This window comes from Lacerta agilis, chromosome 15, assembly GCF_009819535.1.
Source record: "Lacerta agilis isolate rLacAgi1 chromosome 15, rLacAgi1.pri, whole genome shotgun sequence".
Classification (NCBI taxonomy): Eukaryota; Metazoa; Chordata; class Lepidosauria; order Squamata; family Lacertidae; genus Lacerta; species Lacerta agilis.
The window spans coordinates 43,850,317-43,875,451 of NC_046326.1; the positions used below are offsets into that span (position 1 = coordinate 43,850,317).

General features: G+C 48.9%; 1 protein-coding gene across 1 annotated transcript in view; it reads right to left on the minus strand.

Moving 5' to 3' along the window:
* The window catches only part of FLOT2 (flotillin 2), a 33,543-nt gene that overhangs the window by 2,497 nt on the left and 5,911 nt on the right, over nt 1-25,135 (minus strand). The window contains 11 exon segments of the mRNA XM_033171608.1: nt 850-938; nt 941-998; nt 1,120-1,303; nt 1,567-1,781; nt 2,552-2,671; nt 2,789-2,886; nt 2,889-2,901; nt 3,468-3,586; nt 5,240-5,363; nt 8,719-8,809; nt 15,484-15,565. Of these exon segments, the coding sequence (XP_033027499.1) occupies nt 850-938; nt 941-998; nt 1,120-1,303; nt 1,567-1,781; nt 2,552-2,671; nt 2,789-2,886; nt 2,889-2,901; nt 3,468-3,586; nt 5,240-5,363; nt 8,719-8,809; nt 15,484-15,565 (1,193 nt within the window).

Consider the following 25,135-nt stretch of genomic DNA (forward strand, 5'->3'; position numbering starts at 1 on the left):
TGGGGAATTCAAAATGGCACCCAAACGTAGGCAAAAAAACTGCTCCTTGACCTTGGGAACCATCTGGTTGTGGAAACATAAGATGTATCCAAATGCATATAACATCAGAAGAGCCTGCTGGATCAGAACCAAGGGAGCCCACCCGGACCAACTTCTTGTTCTCACAGGGGCCGAACAGACATCCATGGTGGGAAACATCTAAGCTGGATCCAAGCGCAACAGCAACACTCTTCCCACTTGCAATCCCCAGGAACTGGCATTCAGGGGCATTTACTGTCTCCAACAATGCCACAGGGGCATTGTGGCTGGTAGCCCCTGACAGCCATATTCTCCAAAACAATTCTTTAATCCTCTCCCCAGGGAAGCTCACCTGTTGCCTTTGTTACATATCTTTAGGTGCCAGCCAAGAACATTCCTCTGTGTGGTGGGGGATTATTATTTTTGTTTGTTACTATGCTATGTATTTTGATGTTTTTATCTTATAAACTGCCCTATGGTCCTCGGATGAAGGGCAGTATAGAAATTAATTAATTCAATAATAAAAATAAAGCCACTCGTTTGGACAACTAACACTAAATGTTGTGGCCATCAATGTCATTGTTTAAGTATATGCTGTGAGAATGAGGACTCCCCTTTCGTCCTTCTGAACCCCCCAGCATTCAGCTTCACCGGGTGACTCCAATGAGTTCTGGTATTAAAGAAAGAAGAGCCTGCTGGATCAGGCCAATGGCCCATCAGCTGTGAGCTCCAGTTAAGAAAAGAAGCAGAAATTAAAAGCAGCATTTTTTTAAAAAAATTATTTCAAAGGGCAGGCAGACACCACGTTCTTGCCTGCCCCATGCGCCTCACCTTGGAGAGGTCGACCCCTGTGAGGGCATGGACGGACGCAGGGAGCTCAGCCAGCAGCCGGTTCACATCCGTAGTCAGCTTGTTGTTTCTCCACTGAGGATGACGATTTCGTCCACCTTTGAGAGAGGAGCAGCCACCTTGGCAGCAATCTGAGAGGGAGAGAGAGAGAGAGAGAGAGAGAAGCCAGTGTGTCAGGATCCAGGTGCAGGCCCCAGGGGAAGAGAGGCAGGCAGGCAGCCCTCCCCCCCCCATCCCCATCAGCCTCCTCACCTGGGGCAGGGCGTCCAGGACCAAGGCCATCTTGGCTGCCTCCCCATACTGCTGGTAGGCCTCTGCCTTGAGCTTCATCTTCTCAGCCTCCGCTTTGCCAATGGCCTCAATCACCAGGGCCTCTGCCTCTCCGATCTTGCGGATCTTCTCCCCTTCGGCCCGAGCGATCAGCACCTGCTTCACCCTTGAGAGGGAGAGAGCTTGGTCTGAGATGTTCCCCCAGGATGTGGGGCACACAAGGCCTCCTCCTCCTCCCACTGCCCTAAGAGTGACGCCTCCTCCAGTGGTGGCTCAGAGCAGGGACTTTCCAGACCCTCCACGCAGCAAAAGTTCTCACATAGGGGTCCATGGGAAGTTTACTTGGGCACACACACCCAGGCTCCTCTGGCTGCGCAAGTTCCCAAGGCCCCCTAAGGAAGGAAAATTCCACCCTGCACCCCCACTCACTTCTCTCCCTCGGCAATCTCCTGCATGCGGTGTGCTTCTGCTTCCGCTGGCAACTTGACAGTGGCGATGAGCTCCTTGTCCATGCGGATGACCTCCTGTTCCTCAACGTCAATCTGCTTCCGGCGCTGCACGACCTCAATCTCGATCTCCTCTTGACGGATCTTTTGCTGCTCTTTAGCTCCTTGCAGCTCGTACGCCAGCTGGGCCTGCGCCGTCTGCAAGAGATGGGGAAGGGGCCACAAGGAGATTACACGGCCTGCGGTCGAAAAAAAAGCCCCCACTTTGTCCTGATGAGCCCTCTAAGTCACTCTGAGGCTCGGGGCTGGGTTACACCAGCATCCTACATTTCCCTGTCCTTGGGTGACGATGTCCCCACCCCCTCTCTGCAAACTTTAAATTCATTTTAACTTGACTGTGAAAAACAACAACCTCAAAGCGGTTTGCAAAAAAGATAAAACAATAAAATTATCTAAAAATAATTAACCACAATAACTTAAGACTTTCAAGTTGCAATGGACAATAGACTAAAAGCAGATTAGAACTTGCATCAGGTGTCTAAACATCAGTGCAGGCTTGTCAAAACAAGAATTTGTAGCAGGCGCCTAAAGGAGTACCAGGCAGGTGCCTGCTTGGTAACAATATGCAGGGAGTTCCAAAGAGTAAGTGCTGCCCCACTAAAACATCAAGTTCTTGCATATGGGAAAGGGTGATCTTACAGGTAAGCTGGTCTCAAGTTGTTAAAGGCTTATATATTAATATTAACCCAGTATTGTGTCTCGGCTGCGGGCACGCAGCAGCAGTGCAGGGCCCCTTTCGTACTTTTGTGGAGCCATCTCAGACAAGCCAATTTCTCAAAACACCTTGGTGGTTGGTGAACACTCTGGCTGATCGTTCCTACACCCACCCACTCCAGAAGTTAGAAAAATTTCTACCGAAGCCCCAAAGCACTCCCCTGAGTCCCAACCCTCGCCATACCCCCCCCCACCTTCACGTTGATCTCTTGGCTGAAGGCGGCTTTCTGCATTTCAAAGGCACGCTTCGAATCGGCTACCATGGTGTCCGCCATGAACTTCACATCCAACATTTCTCTCTTGTATTCTGCCTCCTGCAGAAGCAAAACAGTCAGAAGACAGAGGTCAGCTGACCACGCTCAGAGTGACGCTGGAGCCTGGGCAGGAACATAAGACAGGCCTCTCCTCTCCTCCTGCGCCATTTGACGTACCCGGATGCCGGCGTCTCGCTCTGCCTCGGCCACCCCAATATCGGCGTCTCTCTGCACCACGGCGGTTTGGGTCTTCCCTAGTGAGCTCAGGTAGCTGACTTATCGTAGACATCCTGCATGGGGAGGAGAGAAATTGCTCCATTCAGGAAACATGAGAGAGACATGTAGCTCAGCGGACAGGAATGCAGACCGGGAACTTCCCTGCCTCTCCGAGATCAAGGGCTGTAGTTCAGTGTCCGAGCCCCTGCATTGCATGCAGAAGGCCTGGGTTCAATCCCCAATGGCATCCCAGGGTAGAGGGGAGAGACCCCTTGGACAGCGCTGCTGTCAGTTAGTGCAGGCAACACTGAGCTAGATGGACCAATGGCCTGACTCTGTACTGCAGCTTCCTATGTATTTGAATAATCCACTAAGCAACAAAAGGCCTTTCTGAGGTATTGAAACAGATGATCAGACATGACGAGAGGCATATAAAATGATGCCTGGCATGGAAACATGGGATAGAGGTTTCCCTCCCTCTTTCGTAATCCTAGAACCCATAGGCCTCCAACGAAGAGCTGCATGTTGGAGAGTCAGAGCAGATAAAAGGAAGCACTTCTTCACGCAGCACAGTTAGACTGCGGAACTCCCTCCCACAGGAGGCAGCGACGGCTAACTCAAAAAGGGACCTGGCTTGTACCTTGATAGTGAAACTCAGGATCTCAATGCCCATCCGGCCCACATCAGGAGCCGCCACTTCCCGCACGAGCTTGGCAAATTGATCCCTGTCCTGGTAGATCTGCTCGACGGTCAAGGTCCCTGCAAAAGGGGGAGACAGAAGAAAAGATGGCTGCTGGAACGGAGGCAAAGTGGCTACGAAGGAGGGAGTACAGGAGATGCCTGTACGGCATGTGCTTCTGCCAAGCCAAGTGAGCAGAAAGAAAGGTCCCATCTGCACTAAACATCTAAACCAGCCATCGTACTGCTTCCAACAGTCATGGCTTCCCCACTAAAGATCTCGGGATGGTAATTTATTAAGGGTGCTCAGAGTTGTTCCAAAGAACCCTATGCTCCTCAAAGAACTACCATTCCCAGCATTCTCTGGGAAGGACTGTTAAACCACTCCGGGTTTAACAGAGTGCAGCTGTGGGAGGCGGACGGGGTCTCCTAACAACTCTCAGCACCCTGAACAGACTGCAGTTCCCAAAGTTATTTGGGGGGTGCCATGAACATTTAAAGGGGTGCAATGCTGCTTTAAACATAACAGTGCAGATGGGGTCAAGGGTTATGCTACCCGAGGAGCAAAGAGTTTAGCTAGCTCTTCTTAGGCAGCCACATGCACACTGAAGTTGCAAGGATTGCAATTCAACAGTACTTTTTATTATGTCCAGGGGAATCGTATGTAAATGGAATCGGAAGGTAATGAAAAACATTCCCTACCTAAGTTGCAAGCAATCACAATACCCTGACATAATCAATAAGCAACAAAGCACCACAATGCTCTACAATGTGTGAACGCTTGATAAACTCACTAAATATATCTTAAAAATTATTTACTACAGGAAAAGAAGGATACTCCTGTAGAGTTGTATAATTGTAGAGTTGGCCCAGGGAACCCAAGGGTCATCTAGTTCAGCCCTCTGTAAGACAGGAATCTCTAAGCATCCATGACAGATGGCCATCTGATCTCTGCTTAAAAACCTCCAATTAAGGAAACTTGCTGGGGGAATCCATTCCACTGTCAAACAGCTCTTATAATCAGAAAGTGCTTCCTGATGTTTAGTGGGAATCTCCTTTCTTGTAACTTGAATCCATTGGTTCGAGTCTTACCTTCCAGAGCAGAGGAGAAAACAATCTTGCTCACTCTTCCATGGAACAGCCCTTCAGATATTGGAAGATGGCTATCCAGTCTCTCTCCATCTCCTCTTTCCCAGTTTAAACATACCCAACTCCCTCAACCGTTCCTCATCAGGCTTGGTTTACAGGTCCTTGATCATCCTGGTCGCCCTCCTCTGCCCACCTTCCAGTCTGTCACTTCCTTCTTACCGGTAAATTGAGGTGCCCAGAACTGGACACAGTACAAGTGTGATCTGATCAAGGCAGCAGAATAGAGGGGTACTGTGACTTCCCTTGACCTGGACACAAGATTTCTGTTGATGCAGCTAGAACTGTAGAAACCACAGCTTCCATTAGAAGCTGAAGACTGCCATTGCCTCAGATTAAAGAACAGTCTACTTCACACAATAAAAGCACCATCTGTGTATTTACGACATTTGAATGTGACCAAGCAGTTACCGGTAAATATATGTAACATTGCATTTAATATTGCAGTTGCTTTGACGTATGTTTTCTCATTTGACAAAAAAAATGCTACTGAAACAGTGTCGGGAAAACCAATCCTTGCAGCTGCTTATTTCCAGATGTTTACGCGAGAGAGAGAGGGCACCCCCCCCCGCCAGCCACAATCCCCACCTAGGATGGAGCGCAGGTGCCCTTCCAGCGTCTGGAGGACCACATTCTTGATGTCCTGCACATTCTTGCCCAGGAACTGCTCACAGGCCACCGCGAGAAGCTCCCTCTCAGTCAGGATTTTCACCTGCAAGCAAAGGGAGAAAGAGAGAAAGAGAGAAGAGAAGGCATTTGACGTGAGCTGCAAAGGGGCCAATACAGTTGACGAACTGATGGGCTAGCAAACAGAAGCAGAGTCTGTGACCGCTGGGGCACCCTTGGGGTGGCTCGGCTCGGCTCTGCCCCACAAGGATCAGGTCACAGGAGCCCTCTCATACCCATCAGCAGCAAACTGGGAGTTTTTGTTAGGAGGCAAGCTGCAGGGGGCCCTGTACCTGATTTTAACTCTGCATCCTGATCCAGGAGAGCAAACCAACAGAATGGGTGGCCCCAAAGGAAGCAGCTGCCACCCAGCCTCAAAGCAGCAAGGCCACGAGTTCTGGGGGTCCGGCACCCTAGCTCTGCATCCAAGAGGAGGACATGCTGTAAGCCAGGTGTGGGGGCATTGCCACCCCTCCCCAGATGTTGCTGGGCACCAGCTCCCATCATTCCCTTTGAAACCTGGGAGTTGGAGGTCAGCAACAACTGGAGGGCCACAGGGTCCCCCACCTGCTGTAAGCAAAACCAGGAGCCCCCCCCCGCTCCTGCCGGAGGGAGGCAACCCATTGCACATGGAGCTCCAAAGCACCCCCGCATGACTAATTCGGAAGGTTTGGAATCATATGTCAGAATGTATGTGAACCTGCTTCTGCTGATGCTCTCCCCCCACCCCCTCCCTCCTGAAAAGTCATTTCCTTAAAACTGGCAGCTCTCGGGGGTAAGCAGGCCGGCCAGATCACCTGAACGCTTTTCTCTCTCCCCCACAGTTAATGGATGGTACAAGCTGGCGCAAAGCCAGCAAGCCTCTCTTGTACCCGTTTCAAATGTTTATTCCGTTTGGGGATGGCAAGCGCTGCTCGAGATCGGTAGGAAGGGGGTAGCTGTTTATCCCAAATGCAAAAAAAGAGACAGGGAAGTTTGGGGGGTGGTGGTCTGTACTGAACTCTGCAGGTTATCCACCGGAAAGGAAGTCAGCCTGTATGTCTGTGTAGGCTGGACATAATTTCACTCTCACATCCTGGGGCCGCTCCTAAGTTTCAAGTCTCTCCCCCCCCCCCCCACGGCCTCCTTTAGCCTTTAGGGGTCTTAGCCAACTAGATTCTGCTCAGAGCAAACCTATTAAACTGATGCATCTCATTCAGTCATTCCTGTCACTTCAGTTGGTGTACTCTGAGCAGAAAAACATTGGATACAACCTCATAATTCCTTCTCTCGTCTGGCCTGGTAGGAAAGAGAATGCACCCAAATGGCACAGAAAGAAAAAGAAAAAAACATTCCCAGGAGGTTTTTTTTTTTTATAAAAAAAGCAAATTAAAAATGTGAACTCACCAGCAGACTTGATAAAATATACGTAAAAAAGCAGGAGATAGAGGCTTTATTAACGTTAACACAGCTGGGATTACGAAGGCAATGAACTTTTTTTAATATAAAAATCCTAGAGCTGTGCTAATTGGGGAAGCCAGGAGTTCATTGCCGCATTGCACAACCCCAGAGAAAACTCAAAAATAACGACAGGAGGAAGAAGGGAGACAGATGTGATAGGAGGAATCCCAATGCCTTATTAAGGAGAAACTCCCACCAGGGTAAGCATATTTACTTGCCCCACCGAACAATCCCTGCTCCCCTCTGCACTGTTCGGGGGGGTCTCTTGACCACTCTTCCAAGAGCCAATTGGGGTGGGGAACGTGGGGAAAGGAGGAGGTGGGGTGGAAGCCTCACTGCGCCAGCCCTTGGGCTTCCGTTGACAGGATGCCGTCAGTTGAATCCCCTGCCCCCTGTTCTATCGGCCTGCCTGAAATCCACGTCCCTATTCCCTGAAAATAAAATGGGAGGGAGCTCTTGGGAAGCTTCCAGCCTCACCCCGCCACTCTGCACCTCCTGGAACTATAAAAGGGACCAGGGTGGGGTGGGGTGAACGGTGGGAATCGCCTCGCAAAGCACCGCCGGGACACAGGAGGATGCCTTAGAGTCAGACCCTGGGTCCATCTACCTCAGTACTGCTTGCACTGACCGGTAGCAATGGCTCTCTAGGATTTCATGACTGGGATATTCTCCCCTGCCTGAAACTGGGATCTTCTGCATGCAAAGCAGATGCCCTGCCCACTGAGCTACATCCCTTCCCTTCGTCTTACCAATAAGACCGTGGAGATTAGCCATGACATTCAGGTCCCTATTCAAGGGAAGTTCCTCCTGGACAAGCATGGCTGAAGTAATAATAATACTTTTATTATTATATGCCACTCATCTGATTGGGTTGCCCCAGTCACTCTGGGTGGCTCTCAGCACAATATTAAAAACACAATAAAGCCACAAGCATTAAAAACTTCCCTGTACAGGGCTGCCTCCAGATATCTTCTAAAAGTCATAGTTTATTATCTGTTTGACGTCTGATGCGAGGGTGGCCGCGTCTACCAAGAAGGCCCTCTGCCTCACACCCATTTTTTAAAAGGGGGCTTGCGCCTCTGGCATTTGTGGATGCTCGCCTATGGAAGAAAACTGCAGAAAACCAGACTCAGAATGAGTCTGCTGGAACTTGGGAGCTGAGTGTCTTGCTAAACTTGCGACGTTTCTGGCTGCAAAATGGCTCCATTGCTGCAATGACCCTGCACCCAGCGACACTCCAGAGACAGAGGTGGATGATGCACTGGCTCAGGAGCTGGGCCAGGTCTGGAGCTCTGGCCAATGGTCTGGGGTGACGGCATCTCAGTGACTTTTGGTGGGCAACAGGTGTGCCCCCATCCCTGCAGACGACCAGACAACTGGGCCAAACCTAAGGGGACCCCCACCCAGGAAGGGTCCACGGAAAGAGCAGAAGCTGGGGCAAGGATTTTTTTTGGCTAGCTACCGTCTTCGGGGAACAACAGCGACGCAGGGGTGGGTGGGGCCAGCTCACCACACTCTACTCCAAAGAGGCCCTTCAGGAAAACCAGTAGCTCGTTGTGGTTTCAGGCCTGCCACCATCACAACATTTGCATATGTAGGGGGAGAAAACACCGAAGAAATATTCCAGAGTGTCTTGACAACCAGCATGAGTTCGGGCTGAGGGTGGCAGTATACAGCAGCCCAGGAGCAGGGGTGCATGTGGCTTTTTCACAAGTGGCGACAGCGCCCTCTGCTGCCCAGGTGGAAGAGAAGCAAGGGCCTCATGGGTGGGGGGACCATGCAGCGGCGAACTGGCGGTGGAGGGGGGTTGAGAATCAGCTTTCAAACAAAGGGTTGGTGTTTTCGGAGCAGACAGTGCCTCTCTCGCTCCCCTGGGCTAGAGCGGCCTCCTGGGAGGGAGATACCAGGAAGGGTTACAGAGGCATGCATTCCTGAAAGGAGGTGTTTTCAAGTTACTGTACCTGGGCCACACCTGTGACAGTTAAAGCTACCCCCTCCGCCGTCTCTACGTCCTCGCACCTGGGCTGTAACGTCATTATCTCTAGGGAAATCCTGCCAAAAAACGTAAAACATTGGCACGTTTCCAGGTAACAGGCTCAGCTCTCTTCCCCCGTGGCTCGGGTCCACCTGCTGCTTTCCTCCCAGGTAATGCAGATGCAAGATGTACGGCTGTCTGGCCAAAAAATTAGAGGGGGCTCCCTCCCCCACCCCACCCCTAAAAAACGAGGGCCACTTGGCTGTGTTGGAAGCCAGTGGAGATAAGTCTTGAAGCCACATGGACCAGGTAAACACAATGGGCCCCCACTGAGAGGTTCCCCCTCCCAAAAGGAGGATGGCCCCTCCTGCTTCTCAGGCCTCAGAAGGACAGCTGCCTGCCTGAAGCACCCTAGTGTGTCCACGCAGAAGGTCAGCATTGGAAGCTGCCTGGGCAAAGGACTGAGGAAGCAGGCTTTTAAAAAAGGCCCCTGGGATGCTGGCTGGTTTATGAACCTGAGCATCATCAAAAGGCAAGGAAGGACCCCCTGTGAGGTTGAGGCTAGGCTACTGTAGTGTGCTGGGGTGACCCTTGGAGACTGTCTAGATGTGGGGAAATATCAGGTTTCCTCCGAGGTGGAGAAATTGTGCGTAGGCTGAAAATCTTTGGGGAGTTAGGATTTAAAAGGTCCCCCCCCATTTGGGCTGGCTTTTGTTCCTATAAGCTGAGCTGCAGGAGGGGTTTCATACACAAGCTTTCTTTTAATCTTGGCTGAATGAGACACACAAATGTATTAAAAAAAAAAAAAACATATACACCATGACAGGCTCTGCTATCCAGGCTTTGCCAACCTGGTGCCTTCCAGGTGTTCTGGACTACAGCTCCCACCAGCGCCAGCATCATCGTATAGTTGCACTGGCTCGGTGGGGGGCTGATGGGAACTGCAGTCCACATCCCCTGGGCTGAGGAAGGCGGCTCTGATCCCTCTGGACACAGTACTACAGATGTCAGGTGGGCCTGTCACAGACTACAGAGGGCCTTCTGCTGCCTAGGTGGAAACATGTGAGTCCCTCCACAGTTATACTATGTCCCTGGAGGGAAGAGAAAGGGGCCAAGTATAGTTGTTATCAACCTTCCTCTGGCCAGGTGCCCTGCCGTGGTTGCTGGACTCCCAACTCCCATCACGGTGGGCGGCCAGCATGGCCAATGGTCAGGGACGCTGGAAGCAACGCCTGGAGGCCCAGCCCTGGCTGGGGGAGTTTGGATTCAAAGCTTCGGAGAAGCAAGCACACCTGGCAGGTGTGTGCTTTTCACCTGATGGGTGGTGTGTGTTCACTCATAGAGTCGACCTTGGCCTACCAAACACCCTACTACTGACAGGGGGGCAGAGCACCTGCTTTGCATGGAGGCAGCCCCCAAAACTTAGAGAAGGGTTAGTGCAGGGAAGACCCTTCTCTGCCAGAAAAACTGGAGAGCTGTTGTCAATCAGGGCTAGGACACAGGAAGATGATTTGCATTGATTCAGAAGGTTGGTGCATCCAGCTCAGGGTGATCTGCCCTTGGCCGGGGGGGGGGGGGATATACATATTTCCTGATACATTTCAGGTGCCACAGGACACCCTGCTCTGTGACTGGCCCAGGAAGTCTACTATGTCCCCAAGGGGTAGGATCCTAGGCCCCCCTTTCCCCCCCTCTCTCTCCCCCAGAGCCCAGAGCTGCCTTCCTGTCCCTGTGCAAGGCAGGTGAAGCAGGCGGATGTGGCAATGGGGGGGGGGCGGAGGCGGTGGACGAGTGGATGCTAGCCATGTTCCCAGAACCCTGTGAGAATTTTGGAAGAGCTTTTACATGCATCTCTCTTTCCCTCTCTCTCTCTCTCTCTCTCCATTACCATGGGGTGCAACAGCAGGTAGCAAGAGCCAGAGACAAGGGGGAGGAGGAAGGCGAAGGAGAGAGAAAGCGCTGGTGCCAAGAGCGGCCACTAGAGAAAGGAAAAAATATATTAAGAAGAGCAAGCACTCAAGTCCTTGTGCCACCACGGTTGCTGCTGCTGCTGCTCTGTGAGAAAGAATGGAGAGAAGGAGACCGGTTAGGGACAAGAGGTTAGAAGCGGGGGATTATTACCTGTGCGACCCCCGTTACGTACAGTGGGACCCCCTCCGACGTCTCAATATTCTCACAGCGACAAAGGATGGTCATAACCTCCAAAGACAGTCTGAACAGTGATAAATAAAGGTAGGACAGCAAACACACAAAGGTGGTGGTTACCAGAGAGCAAGAGAACACCAGAACTCGCCAAGGAGGAAAGACGGGACTCCAGGGTGGGGGTTGCATCTTGGGGCCAGGCAAGAGGGGCCGGGTATTTGAAGGGGGCAATGCTGAGCCAAGGCCATTGTTGCCCCCAAAGAACCTGTCCTACTCTGCGTACAACCCCCAACACACACACACACACACATCCTCCCCAAAGGACTCCCCAATTATGAAAGCATCATCCCCACCCTGGACATGCTCCCCTGGTGCTCTGCTCTGTTTACCTGTATAGCAGGTTTAAAGGGCCCTTTTTCTCATCACGCTTTCGCTGGGATCGGGAAAACCCTGCTTTTTATTTGTAACTGCAGCTGAGGTGGTTTTGCTTTTGATCTTAAGCCTTCACTGGTTTAGATTTTAAAAATATATATTATTCCTGAACGGCTTTCACATTTGTACACTGGGGCTCTCTGGCTGGTGTTGACCCACAGCAGTGCCTTTTCTGTGGTGGCTCCCAATCTGCAGAATGCCTTCCCTGGTGAAGCGTGCTTCTCTGTTGACTTTCAAGAGGCATTAAAGATTATTTGTGTTGTTGGCCAAACGACACTGTTCCTGGCATTCCCCAAATCACTGGCTGGGAGTATGCTTTTTAACTGTTTCAGAATGCATTTTCACTATTAGAATTATTATTTGGAATGGTTTTTTTTTTTTAATTACTGATGCGTTTGCCACCCTGGGCTCCTTTGGGAGGAAGGGCAATTGAATTTACCTGAATTTTAGTAAAATTCTGGCAATCATCTTGCAAGGCAGGGCAGTGCCCAGCTGCACAACACAGGCTAAGATGTGGCAACCCCACCCTTGGGCAGGGACCCCTGCAGGGAGAGAGACCCCAATCTACCCACCCACTGTGGATGTCTGCTCCTCCCGCAGCAAACCCAGAGAGTCCCGTCTTTCTCCTTTCCTTGTTAGTGCCTACAGAGGCTGAGATGCCCCCACAGGTGTTAGGGTGATTATTTGCACATGCTGTGGGTTCCCCCCCACTCCCCTCCCCGGACCCTGTGGACTAAACACAATGTGCTTCAGGACAGCAGCAGCAGCGACAGCATCACAGAAAACAGTTAGTTAGGCTACGCAAGAGACACACAGCAAGGCAACATTCACAGTTAAGGCAGAGAGACAGAGAGAGAGAGAGGGAGATACACATGGTGGGGGTGAAGGAGGGGAGGGAAGGGAGAGATCTCTTTCCCCTTAAGAAGGCTGGCAGAGGGATCTGCCCCAGACCACAGGATGCCAACACACCTCCTCTGGGTCGGAGTCTCCCAGATGCAGAAGGCCACCTGACCCGAGGAATCCCCCCCCCCAAGCACCACCTGCTGGCCACAGAGCACACCTCTCCTGCCCTCTGGCCAACCAGCAACCAGGCTCTCTCTCCTTCTCTTGCATTGTGGGTAAAGGCAAAAGGAAGGAAGCCGGTGGCGTATTCCCCAATTTAGCTAGAAGTGGTAGAGTTATATTTGGGGGGATTTGATCCAACACATTTCGATTTGGCGTGTGAAAGAAACCAGTCACTTGTAAGAGGGGCCTGTACACATGAGTCTCTGTTCTGAGGCCAGTGAGTTGCGCGGAGATGCAACAGGAAGATTCTTCCAAGGTCAAATGGAAACAGTTTTTAAACTGTGATATTTTAAATGTTTTAATGTTTGGTGGAAGCCACCCAGAGTGGCTGGGGAGACCCAGCCAGATGGGGGGGTACAAATAATAAATTATTATTATTATTATTATTATTACTAGTGTGCCTCTTCACTGGGAGCAATGGAAGGAGGCAACCCCAGAGCCTGGAAACCTGCAGAGCTGCAGCAGGCAGCCTCTTCACTGAGCTCTAGTTGTTACTTACGTAATGCTGTTTCTCATGGCAAGTTCTGCATGGGCCTAGTGATGTGAGGTGAGTATATTCTTGAAAATGTGAATATTCTTGAGAATATTCTCTGCTAGAAAATTCTCCAGAGAATATTCTCCACAAACTGTAAATTCTAATGTAAGAACCAGTTTTACAAACCACTTCTAAAAATCCAGTAAATAATAAGTCTAGCTGTGATACTGCCAGTATAAGTAATGATTTTTTTTTTTTTTTGATCTAATTACATTACGGGGCATTGTGTCATTCACCATTGGCAGTTCTGAAATGTGAGCTACAGAAAACATTTTTTTAAAAAATGCTATTCATTTAATTATTATTATTATTATTATTATTATTATTATTATTATTATTATTATTATTATTATTATTTTTGTACCCCGCCCATCTGGCTGGGTCCCCCCAGCCACTTTGGGCAGCTTCCAACAAATATTAAATACATTAAAATGTCACAGATTAAAAACTTCCCTAAACAGGGCTGCCTTCAGGTATTTTCTGAATGTCAAGTAGTTGCTTCTCTTTGACTCTAATGGGAGGGCGTTCCACAGGGCGGGTGCCACTACCGAGAAGGCCCTCTGCCTGGTTCCCTGTAGCTTTGCTTCTCGCAGTGAGGGAACCGCCAGAAGGCCCTTGGCGTTGGATCTCAGTGTCCGGGCTGAACGATGGGGGTGGAGACGCTCCTTCAGGTATACAGGACCGAACATTTTAATTTGTATGTATTTCAACTACCTATATGTAATAGCTTTTTTTCTATTTTGGTGTCACCTTATTCTTAGCAATTCTATACCCTTGGAAATAGTGTGATTTCCCCCAGAAAGTAGCTTTAATGCTTTATACACTTAAAGTACCTAGGCCTATACAATTATGTGAGGTGGCCTTGATTTAAACAGCTGACATTTCTATATTTTTATTTAGTGCCAGTAACTGGTTTTTGCAGTGCCATTCAATGGTACAAGGAGCCATTTACCAGAGACTGACATACTGAAATATATTTCACATAATGATAATACATTTAATGTTAATAGCTTCTTTTTATATGTATGCATATAGTTTTGTTTATCAACTATATTAACTAATTATATCATTTTCAATGATTAAAATTATATCATTTTCAATGCATTAAAATGAATATTCTCCTATTTTAATTGAAAATTCTCTAATATTCTTATTAATATTCTCATTAATCAAGAATATTCTCCAAAAAATTATTCGTGCGAGTTTATCATCACTACACGGGCCTTGCACGACACTAGTGTTTCCAAGCCTGCGGTTTTGGGGGTCACTTGAATCATGTCAAGGTTATAAATTTAAGCTGGTCTCAAGGACAGTTTTCTTTTTTTGCCAAAATGGTCCAAAGGAAATGGATCCAAGGAAGGGCAGCTCTGTGATACAAACTACCTAACAAATCAATTTTCTGGATTATCAGGAGGTGGCGGGAGAAGGAAAGGAACTGTGACAGCAAATCAGTGGTCAGATCTGCTGCAGGGTGAATGTGCCTTAAATGTGGCAGCTTTAAAATATTCACAAAATGCCCCAAAACTACCATAATGGAGTGGATCGCTGGGGAAAAGTTCTGGGGGTTGCAGGCCTCAGTGTGTATGAAATTAATCCTTTCTGGCTGACTCTGGACATCATATGTCCCTATACATGTTCCCAGAATAGATATGATGTCTCCCATTCATTACTTTTATCTTTAAGACCAAAATGCCCCTGAACCGGGGAAGACATGTGAGTAAAGGCACCGTTGACCAGAGGCAACAGACCATCTGTCACAACGCTGCCCCTTTCACAGTTAAAGGAGGGGTTTTTATTTGGGAAGGGGGCTATTAGTTTAACAGCAAAAAGTGTTTGCATAAAGGTGCTGAACCTCTCTCCCTGAAATCAGTTGCTCCAGAGGCTTTTCACCATTCCATATTGGGAAGAGTGAAGGTGCTGCTTCAGGCAGCAGATGGGCATAAGAACATAAGAGCCCATGGCCCATCTAGTCCAGCATCCTGTTCTCACAGGGGCCAACCAGATTCCAGTAGGAAACCCATAAGCAGAACTCCGAGTGCAAGAACACTCTCTCCTCCTGCAGTTTCCTGCAACTGGTATTCAGAAGCATGGAAGTGAAAGAAAGGCATTGGAAGGGAGAACAGTGTTCGTTCCCCCTGCGGTGGAGAACAGTATGCAGGAAGATGCCTTACACTGAGTGACACAACTGGTCCATCTAGTTCAGCATTGTCTACACTGACCAGTAGACCTTCAAGGTTTCAGGCAGAGCGTCTGTCCCATTCCTACCTGGAGTTCCCCAGAACTGAACCTGGGACCCGCTGTCTGCAAAGCGGCTCTAGCGCTGAGCTATGGGCCTTCCCCAAATGATATCATCCTGTCGCCTGGCCAGCTTTAACCAAGGGGACGCTACCTCGCCCATCGCCCTGCAGCAACTCAACTTAGAGGGAGGGGAGCCCTTGGAAGATGCCAGTCTTTGGGAGTCACGAGGAGCCACTTGATACAGGAGCATGTGGGAAAGCAGCACAGTCACATCTAGCTGGGCCTTGACACAAAGCCACCTGTCCCCTCCCCCAGCGATGAGGGTGCTCCCCTCCTTACCTCTGCGTGTCAGAGATGCACCACCAGGCCCAGGCCCAGCCTCCGTAGACATACTGCTTGTCATCCGACCCGCAGCAACCACCTGCAGAGGAAGCAGAGAGCGCGGTTGGGAACAGGTGCTTTATTTTGTCTATAAAGCTTCGAAGGATGCCCACCGTTCCAAAGAGGAGGCATTTCCAGGGCAACCATCAAAGTAGTCAGAACCTAAAGGCAACGGTATGACCAATATGATGGCAATGCCCAGATATGTCAAACTGCTGCACACCCGCTCGCCTGTTTAAACCCTGCCTCCATTTCTGTTCCCTTCCATCTGTCTGCATTTCCAGATTGTAAGCATCTCGTTCCTTGTAAATCGAAAAGGGCACAAGGAGAGCTTGAGAGATCAGGCCAATGGACCCGCTAGACCAGGATCCTGCCCAAAGAGATGCCCCTGTGGGAAGTCCTCAAGCAGGACTTGAGCACACCAGAGCCCTCTCCCTTGCTGTTCTAATATTCTAGTCCTCATGAACATAAATAAAGGAGAGGTTTAAATAGGAAAATAGGAAGCTACCTTTTCGGAAGCCAGTCCAATTGGTCCATGGAAGGTGGTGGACTCTCCTTCAATGGAGGTTTTTGAACACAGGTTGGAGGGTCATCTGTCAGGGATGCTTTAGCGATGATTCCTGCATTGCAGGGGGTTGGACTAGATGACCCCTGGTGTTCCTTCCAACTCTATGATTCTATGACATGAGCATCAGAGTTCTCTCCCCTCCTGCAGTTTCCAGCAACTGATACTCAGAAGCATTGCAGTCTCCAATTGTGGAGACAGGACACTCATGGCTAACAGCTATCCAGTCCTCTCCTCCCTGGATCTGTCCAACCACCTTTTAAAGTCATCCAAGTTTGTGGCCAACACTTTTCCCACAGTTGAACTACGTGCTGTGTGAAGGCCTTTCTTTTCTCTGTCCTGAATCTTTCAACATTCGGCTTCATGGGATGCCCACGAGTTGCAGTCTAATGAGGGAGAAAAGCTCTTCTCTATCTACTTCCTCTCTGCTATGCATAATTCAATAAAATATAATTGCAAAGGAAGAGTATACATGAGCAGCCAACAGTTGCAGGGAGAAGGTAAGGCAGCCAAAGCTCAGAATGAGCTCAGGCTTGCAAGAGAGGTTGAAAATAATAATGAGAGGTTTCATTAGCTATGTCTGAAGCAAGAGGAACAACAAGCAATTGGTAGCTCCTCTGCATGCAGAAGATGGAAAAAAGCTATTGGGTGAAGGTGGAACAGTTCAATACCTACTTTGCCTCTGTTTACACCTGAAAGGAAAGCCGTGCCCAACCTGGGGATAACGGAATAAACAATGGAAGGAGGGAGCTGCAGCCCATGATAGGAAAATAGGTAGTGAGGGAACACCTAGCTACTTTAAATGAATTCAAATCTCCAGGGCCTGATGAGCTGCACCCAATGATACTAAAGGAGTAGGCAGGTATAATCTCAGAGCCTCTTTCTAATATTTGAGAATTCTTGGGGAACAGGTGAGGTCCCTGTTGATTGGAGGGGGGCAATCTCCATCATCCAAAGAGAGAGGAGCCATCCCAGTTGTAAAGGCTGACCTCCAGGAGCCTCTGGGTCACAGATAATTAAGCAGTCAGTGTGTGACCACTTAGAAAATGATGCAGCATGAGTTTCTCACAGACAAGTCATCCAGATAAATTTCATTTCTTTCTTTTTTAACTTTAATCTTCTCTGATGGGGGTTGCACAACTGCCTGTAACTGCCCTTAATTTTCTCATTGTCTCGGCAGCCCTAGGAGAACTTGAAGCTTGTTTTCCACTTTTTTTAAAAAAATTTTTTTAAAGCAAGTTCTCAGAACTTCAGAAATAGCCACACGCAGCTTAATGGACAAGAAACAGGAGCAGGTGGGGGCTGGCATCATAGGACACTCCCACCTCTATCACACACACTCCCATCCAGGCCCAATGCAACTTCCTGCTGCAAGCTGTGCAGGAAAGATGAAATCTGGGAGGGAGCCAAGAGATCACCTATGACCAAACTGGTGCAGAGCCATTCAGGAGCTCTCCTCCTCTGGCAGGCAGGGAACTGGGTCAGTTCCCATTCCTCTGCGCGTGACCCATGCCTGTGACTTTCCCAACCTCAGGGCTGTGCCAACTCTGTTTTGCAGCACACCGCCCTCAGCAGACGGTCCCCACAGCTCAGGAAGATTTTGGAAGCAGAGGAGGAAGGAAGCATTCTGCTCCCTACCCAGCCCAGAAGGAGCTTTGGTTAGGTCATTTGATTGGAAAATGCATATTGTATCCCCCCCCCCCGCCTTTCCACTCCTGCACTTCTGTCAAATCCCCAACTCCTTGAACGCCTTTGTGAATCAATTCTGCCCTGTCATTCAGATTTATTGCAGTTGTCTCTCGGAGGAAAACCACAATAAAATATCTTCAAAACAAGCAAGGAAACCAACGGCAAACAGTTAACACCCTGTCCCTTCAGAGCTGTTCAGCATTAGCACACCCCTCAACAGGGAGCCTAGAATTATCCCAGAGGATTCGGCCCAGAAGCACCTGTGGGAGATGGGGAGGCACCTGGGTGCTTTAAGAGTCTGAATGCCAACAACACACCCAGAAGGGGCCTGGAAGAACCAGTGGTTTCACAGCAAGCCTGCCTGCTCTCAGGGACTGCAGGATCCAGTAAAGGGGACATACAACTTTCCAAATCCCTGAGAAAAATCCAAAAACTCCACTGGGCCTCCAAGATGTTGGTGGCAGGGCACCTGCAGTTCATGAGAGAGGTGCCAGGTTCAATCCCCAGTGGCATCTCCAGGAAGGAGACCCATGTCTGAAACCCTGGAGAACTGCTGCTAGTCAGTGTAGGCTATAGTGAGCGAGAGGGACACGTGGCCTAGCTCAAGAGTTACTCAGAAACATGAGGACTAGAGTCTCACTTTAGGGGAATGGCTTGTGCAGCTCAGCGGCAGAGCACGTGCAGAAGCTCCACGGTTCAATCCCCGATGACATCTCCAGGCAGGGTTGGAAATGGACCCTGCCCGAAACCCTGGAGAGCCACTGCTGCCAGCCGGTGTAGACAACACTGAGGTAGGTGGGCCAAAGGTTCCTCTGTTGCTCATTAACCAGCCACTTTCCTTCAGCACCCACCACTCTGGAGCTCCCCGAGGCTGTTCATTAACTCGCCAAAAAAAACCCTCCATTGCCAAATGCAGCCCTGCAGGCAACAACTTCATCTCAGAAGCAGGGGGTGGGGGCTGGTTTAGAAGGCGGAAGCAGCCAGAATTCAGGTGGACTGGTTATTCCTCCACCCCAAAGCTGGGGGGTGTAGGGGTGTAGTAGCAAATGATGATGCTATTTCTTGGGGGGCCAAAGGAGGTGGAGAGGAAAGGAGGACTGGCACTGAGAAATGCCAGCCAGCCACACCCGCTGCTGTTTTCTTCATCCTACCTCAGGGAGGTCCCTGCTGGCTATGGAATCAGATTTGCTCAGATGGAAGGAAAAGTGCAGCCAGCAGGCGAGATCCTGGGAGACAACGTTAGAAACGGAGATATGAAAGCTAGGGGCTAGATGGCATCTTAAACTGAGGTTATGGGGCGCAATAGCGGAATGTCTAGGCACACTTTTTAATAACAAGAATACAAAGCTGAAAATGAATGAACTGCAGCTAAAATATTTTGTTCATTTTTCGCATGGTCTAGTCCTTCCCCTGTCCAGTGCCCACCCCCTAATATTCTTAAGAGGGTCTCTTCCCCAGTCTTCAGAGAGTAGCTAGAAGCGGGGGAGGCAGGAAAAGGTCCTCCTTTCCTTCCACTCTGCAGTTTTAACCTGAAATCTTAGGTGCAGTACTGTGCCCAGAGCTTAGGAACCGCTCGCACTAATGAAATTTCCAGTCGCAAAATGCGCCTAGAATAAATAATGCGAGTTTCGAACACTGCTGGGAGATTATGGCAAAGGAGGAGGAAAACCATCCATGTGAGGCTTGGGGCCTGAGCTAATGACGCTCACTCCCCTCTACCAGGAGAGGCATCCACTGGACCAAGAAGGGGCCATCATGAGCAGATCATCCCAGTTCCTTTGCCATTTTGGAGCACTGATGAGGCTTGGGGCAACTGGGAGGTGTTCGTGTAAATTTAAAAGGACTTTGCAGCTCACTGTCTGTTTGTTTTTTAAAGAGTCACACAAAGCACAGCAAGGTCCACATTCACAGAATGTCGACTAACTTCCTTATGGAAAAAAAATTTAAAAAAAAAATTCCTTCCAGTAGCACCTTAGAGACAAAATAAGTTTGTTCTTGGTATGAGCTTTCATGTGCATGCACACTTCCTTATGGAAAGACATTGTTGTAAGAATTTTAAGGTATTTTATTTATATAATAATTGTTATTAATGTACCAAAACAAATAAGGCCACATGTCTGAAAAACAGCACAGGAAGACAGGCCTCACTCCATTTAAATAAAGAAAATGCTTATTGCATCAAGATTTTTTGTTTGCAGTTTCCCAGGAGGACTCTGGGAGATTTTTTTGGGGGGGGGGGCTTTTACTTATTCCCTTGATAACTATGTCTTTAAGCCCCCAAACCCTACCCCTTACAGGATATCCCTTCTACGGACGTTAATGCAGACCCAATGATGGAAAACCCTCAGCCCAATTCCATGTGACCACAAGACTATTGTTACCTCCTGCAGCAGCAGCAGCAACAAGACTTCAGAATTTTCAGAGTGGCCACAGCAATCTCCTTCCAAAAGACATAAGACTGAGGGGGGGGGTTGGGGGGAATTGACAAAAGGGGGGAGTTGAATTGTAAGGACATTTTTTTTCTTTTGACCTCAAGATTCTGTGCCCTAGGATTGAAAGGATGTAAAAACAGCCAGAATTGTCTCAAAATCACATGAGTTCCTCAAAGACATCCAACTGCTGTGGAATTAATAATTGTATGTTGTGTATATTATGTGTTATTATGTAGGAATGCTGAAATGTGTCTGATAGTGTGTTCTTTTTGTGTTTAATTTTTTTGTTTTTATGTTTAATGTATAGTGTATTGCCATGCATTTTATATTTCAATAGATCAGGCTATTGCATAGTCCAGTATTTAGGTTAGACCAATTTGTGACCACATTTCCTTGACCCACTGGATACTCCAACCTCCTCTACACATTTTAGATTGTTTGAATCATTTACCAAGAAGAAACTTCAAGATCCAAAAAAACCAAAAACAAAACCCCAGATACATGAAGGTGTTTATACTTTGATTTAGCAGGAATGGTTCCTTATATGTTAAATTGATTAATTTGGACCACTGCCTTTTTTTAAATGGTTTTTCACAGGTTGGTTTGGAAAGTGAGAACCATGGGCCTATATAAATTTTAATTGGACTTTGTTTGAATTGGACAAGTGTATCCAAGGTGCCACTGGCTTTCGTCCCCTTAAATAGCAAGAGCGCAGGCCCACCCCTTTGAGAGCAGGACCAAAGCCACAGAGGCCCCAAGGATAGGCAGGATGGGGCATTTCTCTCCAGGGAATGTCACACCTAACCACATGGGGTAAAAAGGCTTTAGGTCAAATCAATGCAAGCCCTTACACCAGGGATGCATGTTGATGGGTGTTGCTGTGGCATGCTGAAGGTCAAGAGACCATAGGACAGCTAGCTTTGACACCTGGAAACACACAAAAAGACAGGAACAAAACAAACTGCATTTTTAGTCACTGGTGGACCTTCATGGTAAATAAAGCATAGACCACTAGGGAGAAAATGTTTATCCCAAAGTGCTAGAATACCACAAGTAATTTAGTATCAAAATGCAACATGTTATCCCTAAGGGCCCTGACTTGCAAGACTTTTCAGATTCACACAAAGGCATCCATTTCATACCAGATTAATAATTTTGTGATGCAATAATTTTTAATCAAAAAATTAAGCCTCAAAGGGGGGAAATGCCGTAAGATTTTTAAGGTATTTTATTTATATATAATTGTTATTAATGTACCAAAACAAATAAGGCCACATGTCTGAAAAACAGCACAGGAAGACAGGCCTCACTCCATTTTGACTCCCAACTGACCAAGTGTTCTTTGTCTCAGGAACAAAGGGGGGGTTGCCCCTCCAGCTACTCAGCAGCCCTCTGCCTGAGTGATAATCTCTGGCATCCTGATACCTGAGTGTCAGACAAAAGGGTGTGATTAACTTGGCTGGGATATAGGGAAATGTAAATATCTTTTGTTTCACTTGATGGGTTTTTGGTGGAGGGCAAGAGAGATGGGGGCAGGGTCCTTGATGCTCAGATCACTGCTACCAGACCCTTCCATTTTTTGATGTAATTCTGATGTATGGAGGGGTGGTCTTGAGCTGGAGGGGGCAATTTCAAAAGTCTATATAGGAGCTTGCGCACCTTTGTTCGTGGTCTTTTGCTTGCAAGACACCCTGCTGCAGCAGTTTCTAATAAAGGGCTATCGCCTTGCATTGGGAGATTCTGTATCGTCTCTATTATAGCACCCTCAGGTTTTTCCGTCCTCCACCAATCACGGACTGTGGGTCGGGGGGGAGGAGTAGCATTGTTAATCCGGGAGGGTTGCTCTTTCAGAGCTCTGCCAGTACCGGCGATCTCCAGTATTGAATGTGTTGGTCTTGTGTGGGGTTCCAAGGAGAGCTTGGCTGTCTGGCTGGTGTACCGACCACCCAGCGCACCAGCAGCCACCCTGTCAGACCTGTTGGAGGTGGTGGCGGGCTGGGCCTTGGAGTTCCCAAACCTACTGGTCTTGGGAGACTTCAACGTCCATGCCGATGACACTCCCTCCTCACAGGCTCTGGACCTAGTGACCTCCATGGCGACACTAGGGCTCTCCCAGTTTGTTTTGGGCCCCACACACCAAGCAGGCCACACACTGGATTTGATCTTTGGTGCTGGCATAGATGTGATCATGCTCCCCTCTGTGGAAGTCTCATGGTCTGATCACTATGCTCTGAGAGCCGAGATTGACTTTCCGCTCCTCCCCTGCTTGGGTGGCGAGCCTATTTTGGCGCCCGCGAAGGCTGATGGATCCAGATAGATTCCGTCAGGCTTTGCGGGACCCTGCCCCCCCTGGCGACTCATTAGATGACCTTGTCGAAGACTGGAATAACCGACTCTTGACGGCCATTGATGAGATCGCACCTAAGCGCCCTCTGCGACCCCGCCGAAACGGGACCCCTTGGTTTACTGAGGAGCTTCGGAAAATGAAGCGGAAGCTCAGACGGCTAGAGCGAGTATGGCGGCGTGCTCGCGACGGAGCCTCAAGAACATCTCATAGGATGCTTATGAAAACCTATGATGGCAATGAAGGCGGCAAAGAAGTCTTACTTCTCAGCTTCCATTACATCCGCTAGCTCTCGCCCAGCAAACTCTTTAGAATAATTAGGTCTTTAACAACCCTAGAGGAACAACCAAATTTAAATACAAATTCGACTCATAGCTGTGAGGCATTTGCGAGCTTTTTTGCGGAGAAAGTCTTGCTGCTCCGCCGTGACCTCCCTGCCAATTTGGATACAATAATGGAACTGGAGGCCCCTCGACTGTCCTGGGTCCAGTATTGGACCACTTTGATCGGATACTCCCTGCCGATGTAGACAGATTCCTCCGAGCTGGAAGGCCCACCACTTGCCCCCTTGACCCGTGTCCATCTTGGCTGATTAGAGCATGTCCAGACGAGGTACGGGCCCCCCTGGGTGAGATCATCAATTTGTCCCTTGGCACGGGGACTTTCCCACAGGAATTGAAGGAGGCAGCGGTGCGTCCGCTCTTAAAGAAAACATCCTTAGATCCTTTAGATCTATCCAATTACCGCCCAGTTTCGAATCTTCCGTACCTGGGTAAGGTAATTGAGAGAGCGGTTGCTGAACAGCTTAGCGGATTTCTGGATGAAACATTGGCTCTGGATCCATTTCAGTCCAGCTTCCGCCCTGGTTATGGGACCGAGACAGCTTTGGTTGCGCTAACAGACGATCTCTGTAGACAGCTGGATCGAGGCGGTTCGGGCCTGCTGATTCTTTTAGATTTGTCAGCAGCCTTCGATATGGTCGACCACGATCTTTTAGACCACCGCCTTGCCAACGTGGGGATTCAGGGCACAATCCGACAATGGCTGCGCTCCTTTATCTCAGGTCGGGGACAGAGAGTGGCGCTAGGGAGGGAGTTGTCACCGCGACACTCCTTGGTGCGTGGAGTTCCGCAGGGCACAATCCTTTCCCCAATGCTTTTTAATATCTTTATGTGCCCTCTTGCCCAGATTGTCCAGAGTTTCGGGCTGGGCTGTCATCAATATGCTGATGACACCCAGCTTTATCTGTTGATGGACGGCCGCCCTGACTCGGTCCCTGACACATGGCCAGGTGCTTGGAGGCTGTGGCTGCATGGATGCATGGGAGCCGGTTGAAGTTAAACCCTTCGAAGACAGAGGTCCTCTGGCTGGGTTGGGACGACATGGGTTTGGGAGGCCAACTCCCATGTCTTGCGGGGGCTCAATTAGTGCCAGCGCCTTCTGTCAAGTGTTTGGGTGTAACCTTCGACGCCTCTCTTTCCATGGAGGCACAGGTTGCAGCCACAGCAAAGGTGGCATTTTTCCATCTCCGCCGTATTAAGCAGTTGGCCCCCTACCTCTCTCGCCCTGATCTGGCCACAGTGATCCATGAGACGGTCACCTCCAGACTTGATTATTGTAACTCGCTCTACGCGGGGCTGCCCCTAAAGCTGACCCAGAAACTCCAGCGGGTGCAGAATGCCACGGCGAGGCTCCTTACTGGGTCTTTGCCACGGGACCACATTCATCCAGTGCTTTACCAGCTGCACTGGCTCCCGGTGGAGTACAGGGTCAGGTTTAAGGTGCTGGTTTTGACCTTTAAAGCCCTATGCGGCTTAGGACCCTCGTACCTAAGGGACCGCCTCTCCTGGTATGTCCCGTGTAGGACCTTAAGGTCCTCAAATAATAATCTTTTGGAGGTCCCGAGCAACAAAGATGCTAGGTTGGCCTCAACTAGGGCCAGGGCCTTCTCAGTATTGGCCCCGACTTGGTGGAACAGTCTATTACAAGAGACCAGGGCCCTGCGGGATTTGGCATCTTTCCGCAGGGCCTGCAAGACGGAGCTGTTCCACCTGGTCTTTGGGTTGGTTTCTGTTTGATACTTATGCATTCTTTTATTGGTGGGTTATTTGAAAATGAGACTGCAGTTTTAATATTGAATTTTTAAATTTGTTTTAATCTGTTATTTTAAATTGATTGTGTTTAGGTTTTTGCTGTGATTTTAATTAGTGTTAGCCGCCCTGAGCCCGGTTTTTGGCTGGGAAGGGCGGGGTATAAATAAAAATTTATTATTATTATTATTATTATTATATTAATTCATAAGTGCTCTTGAGAGGAGGGGAGCCCTACTAAGGCTCTCCCCGGGTTCGTGGACTCCCTTCTGGGGTTGAACCTAATTTTTATAACAACATTCAGGATTTTTTTTTAAAAAATATACCTTTAAATCTGAATATTCACAGAACTATGATTGTGACTCACATATGATGAAACGCTTGAGACCACGTACATTTTTCTTAATTACAATCTTATGGGGTCCTTCTTATATCCTTCTCTTGTATTGTTTTGTTTTGCAATGTACTGTATATTCTGGCGTATAAGACT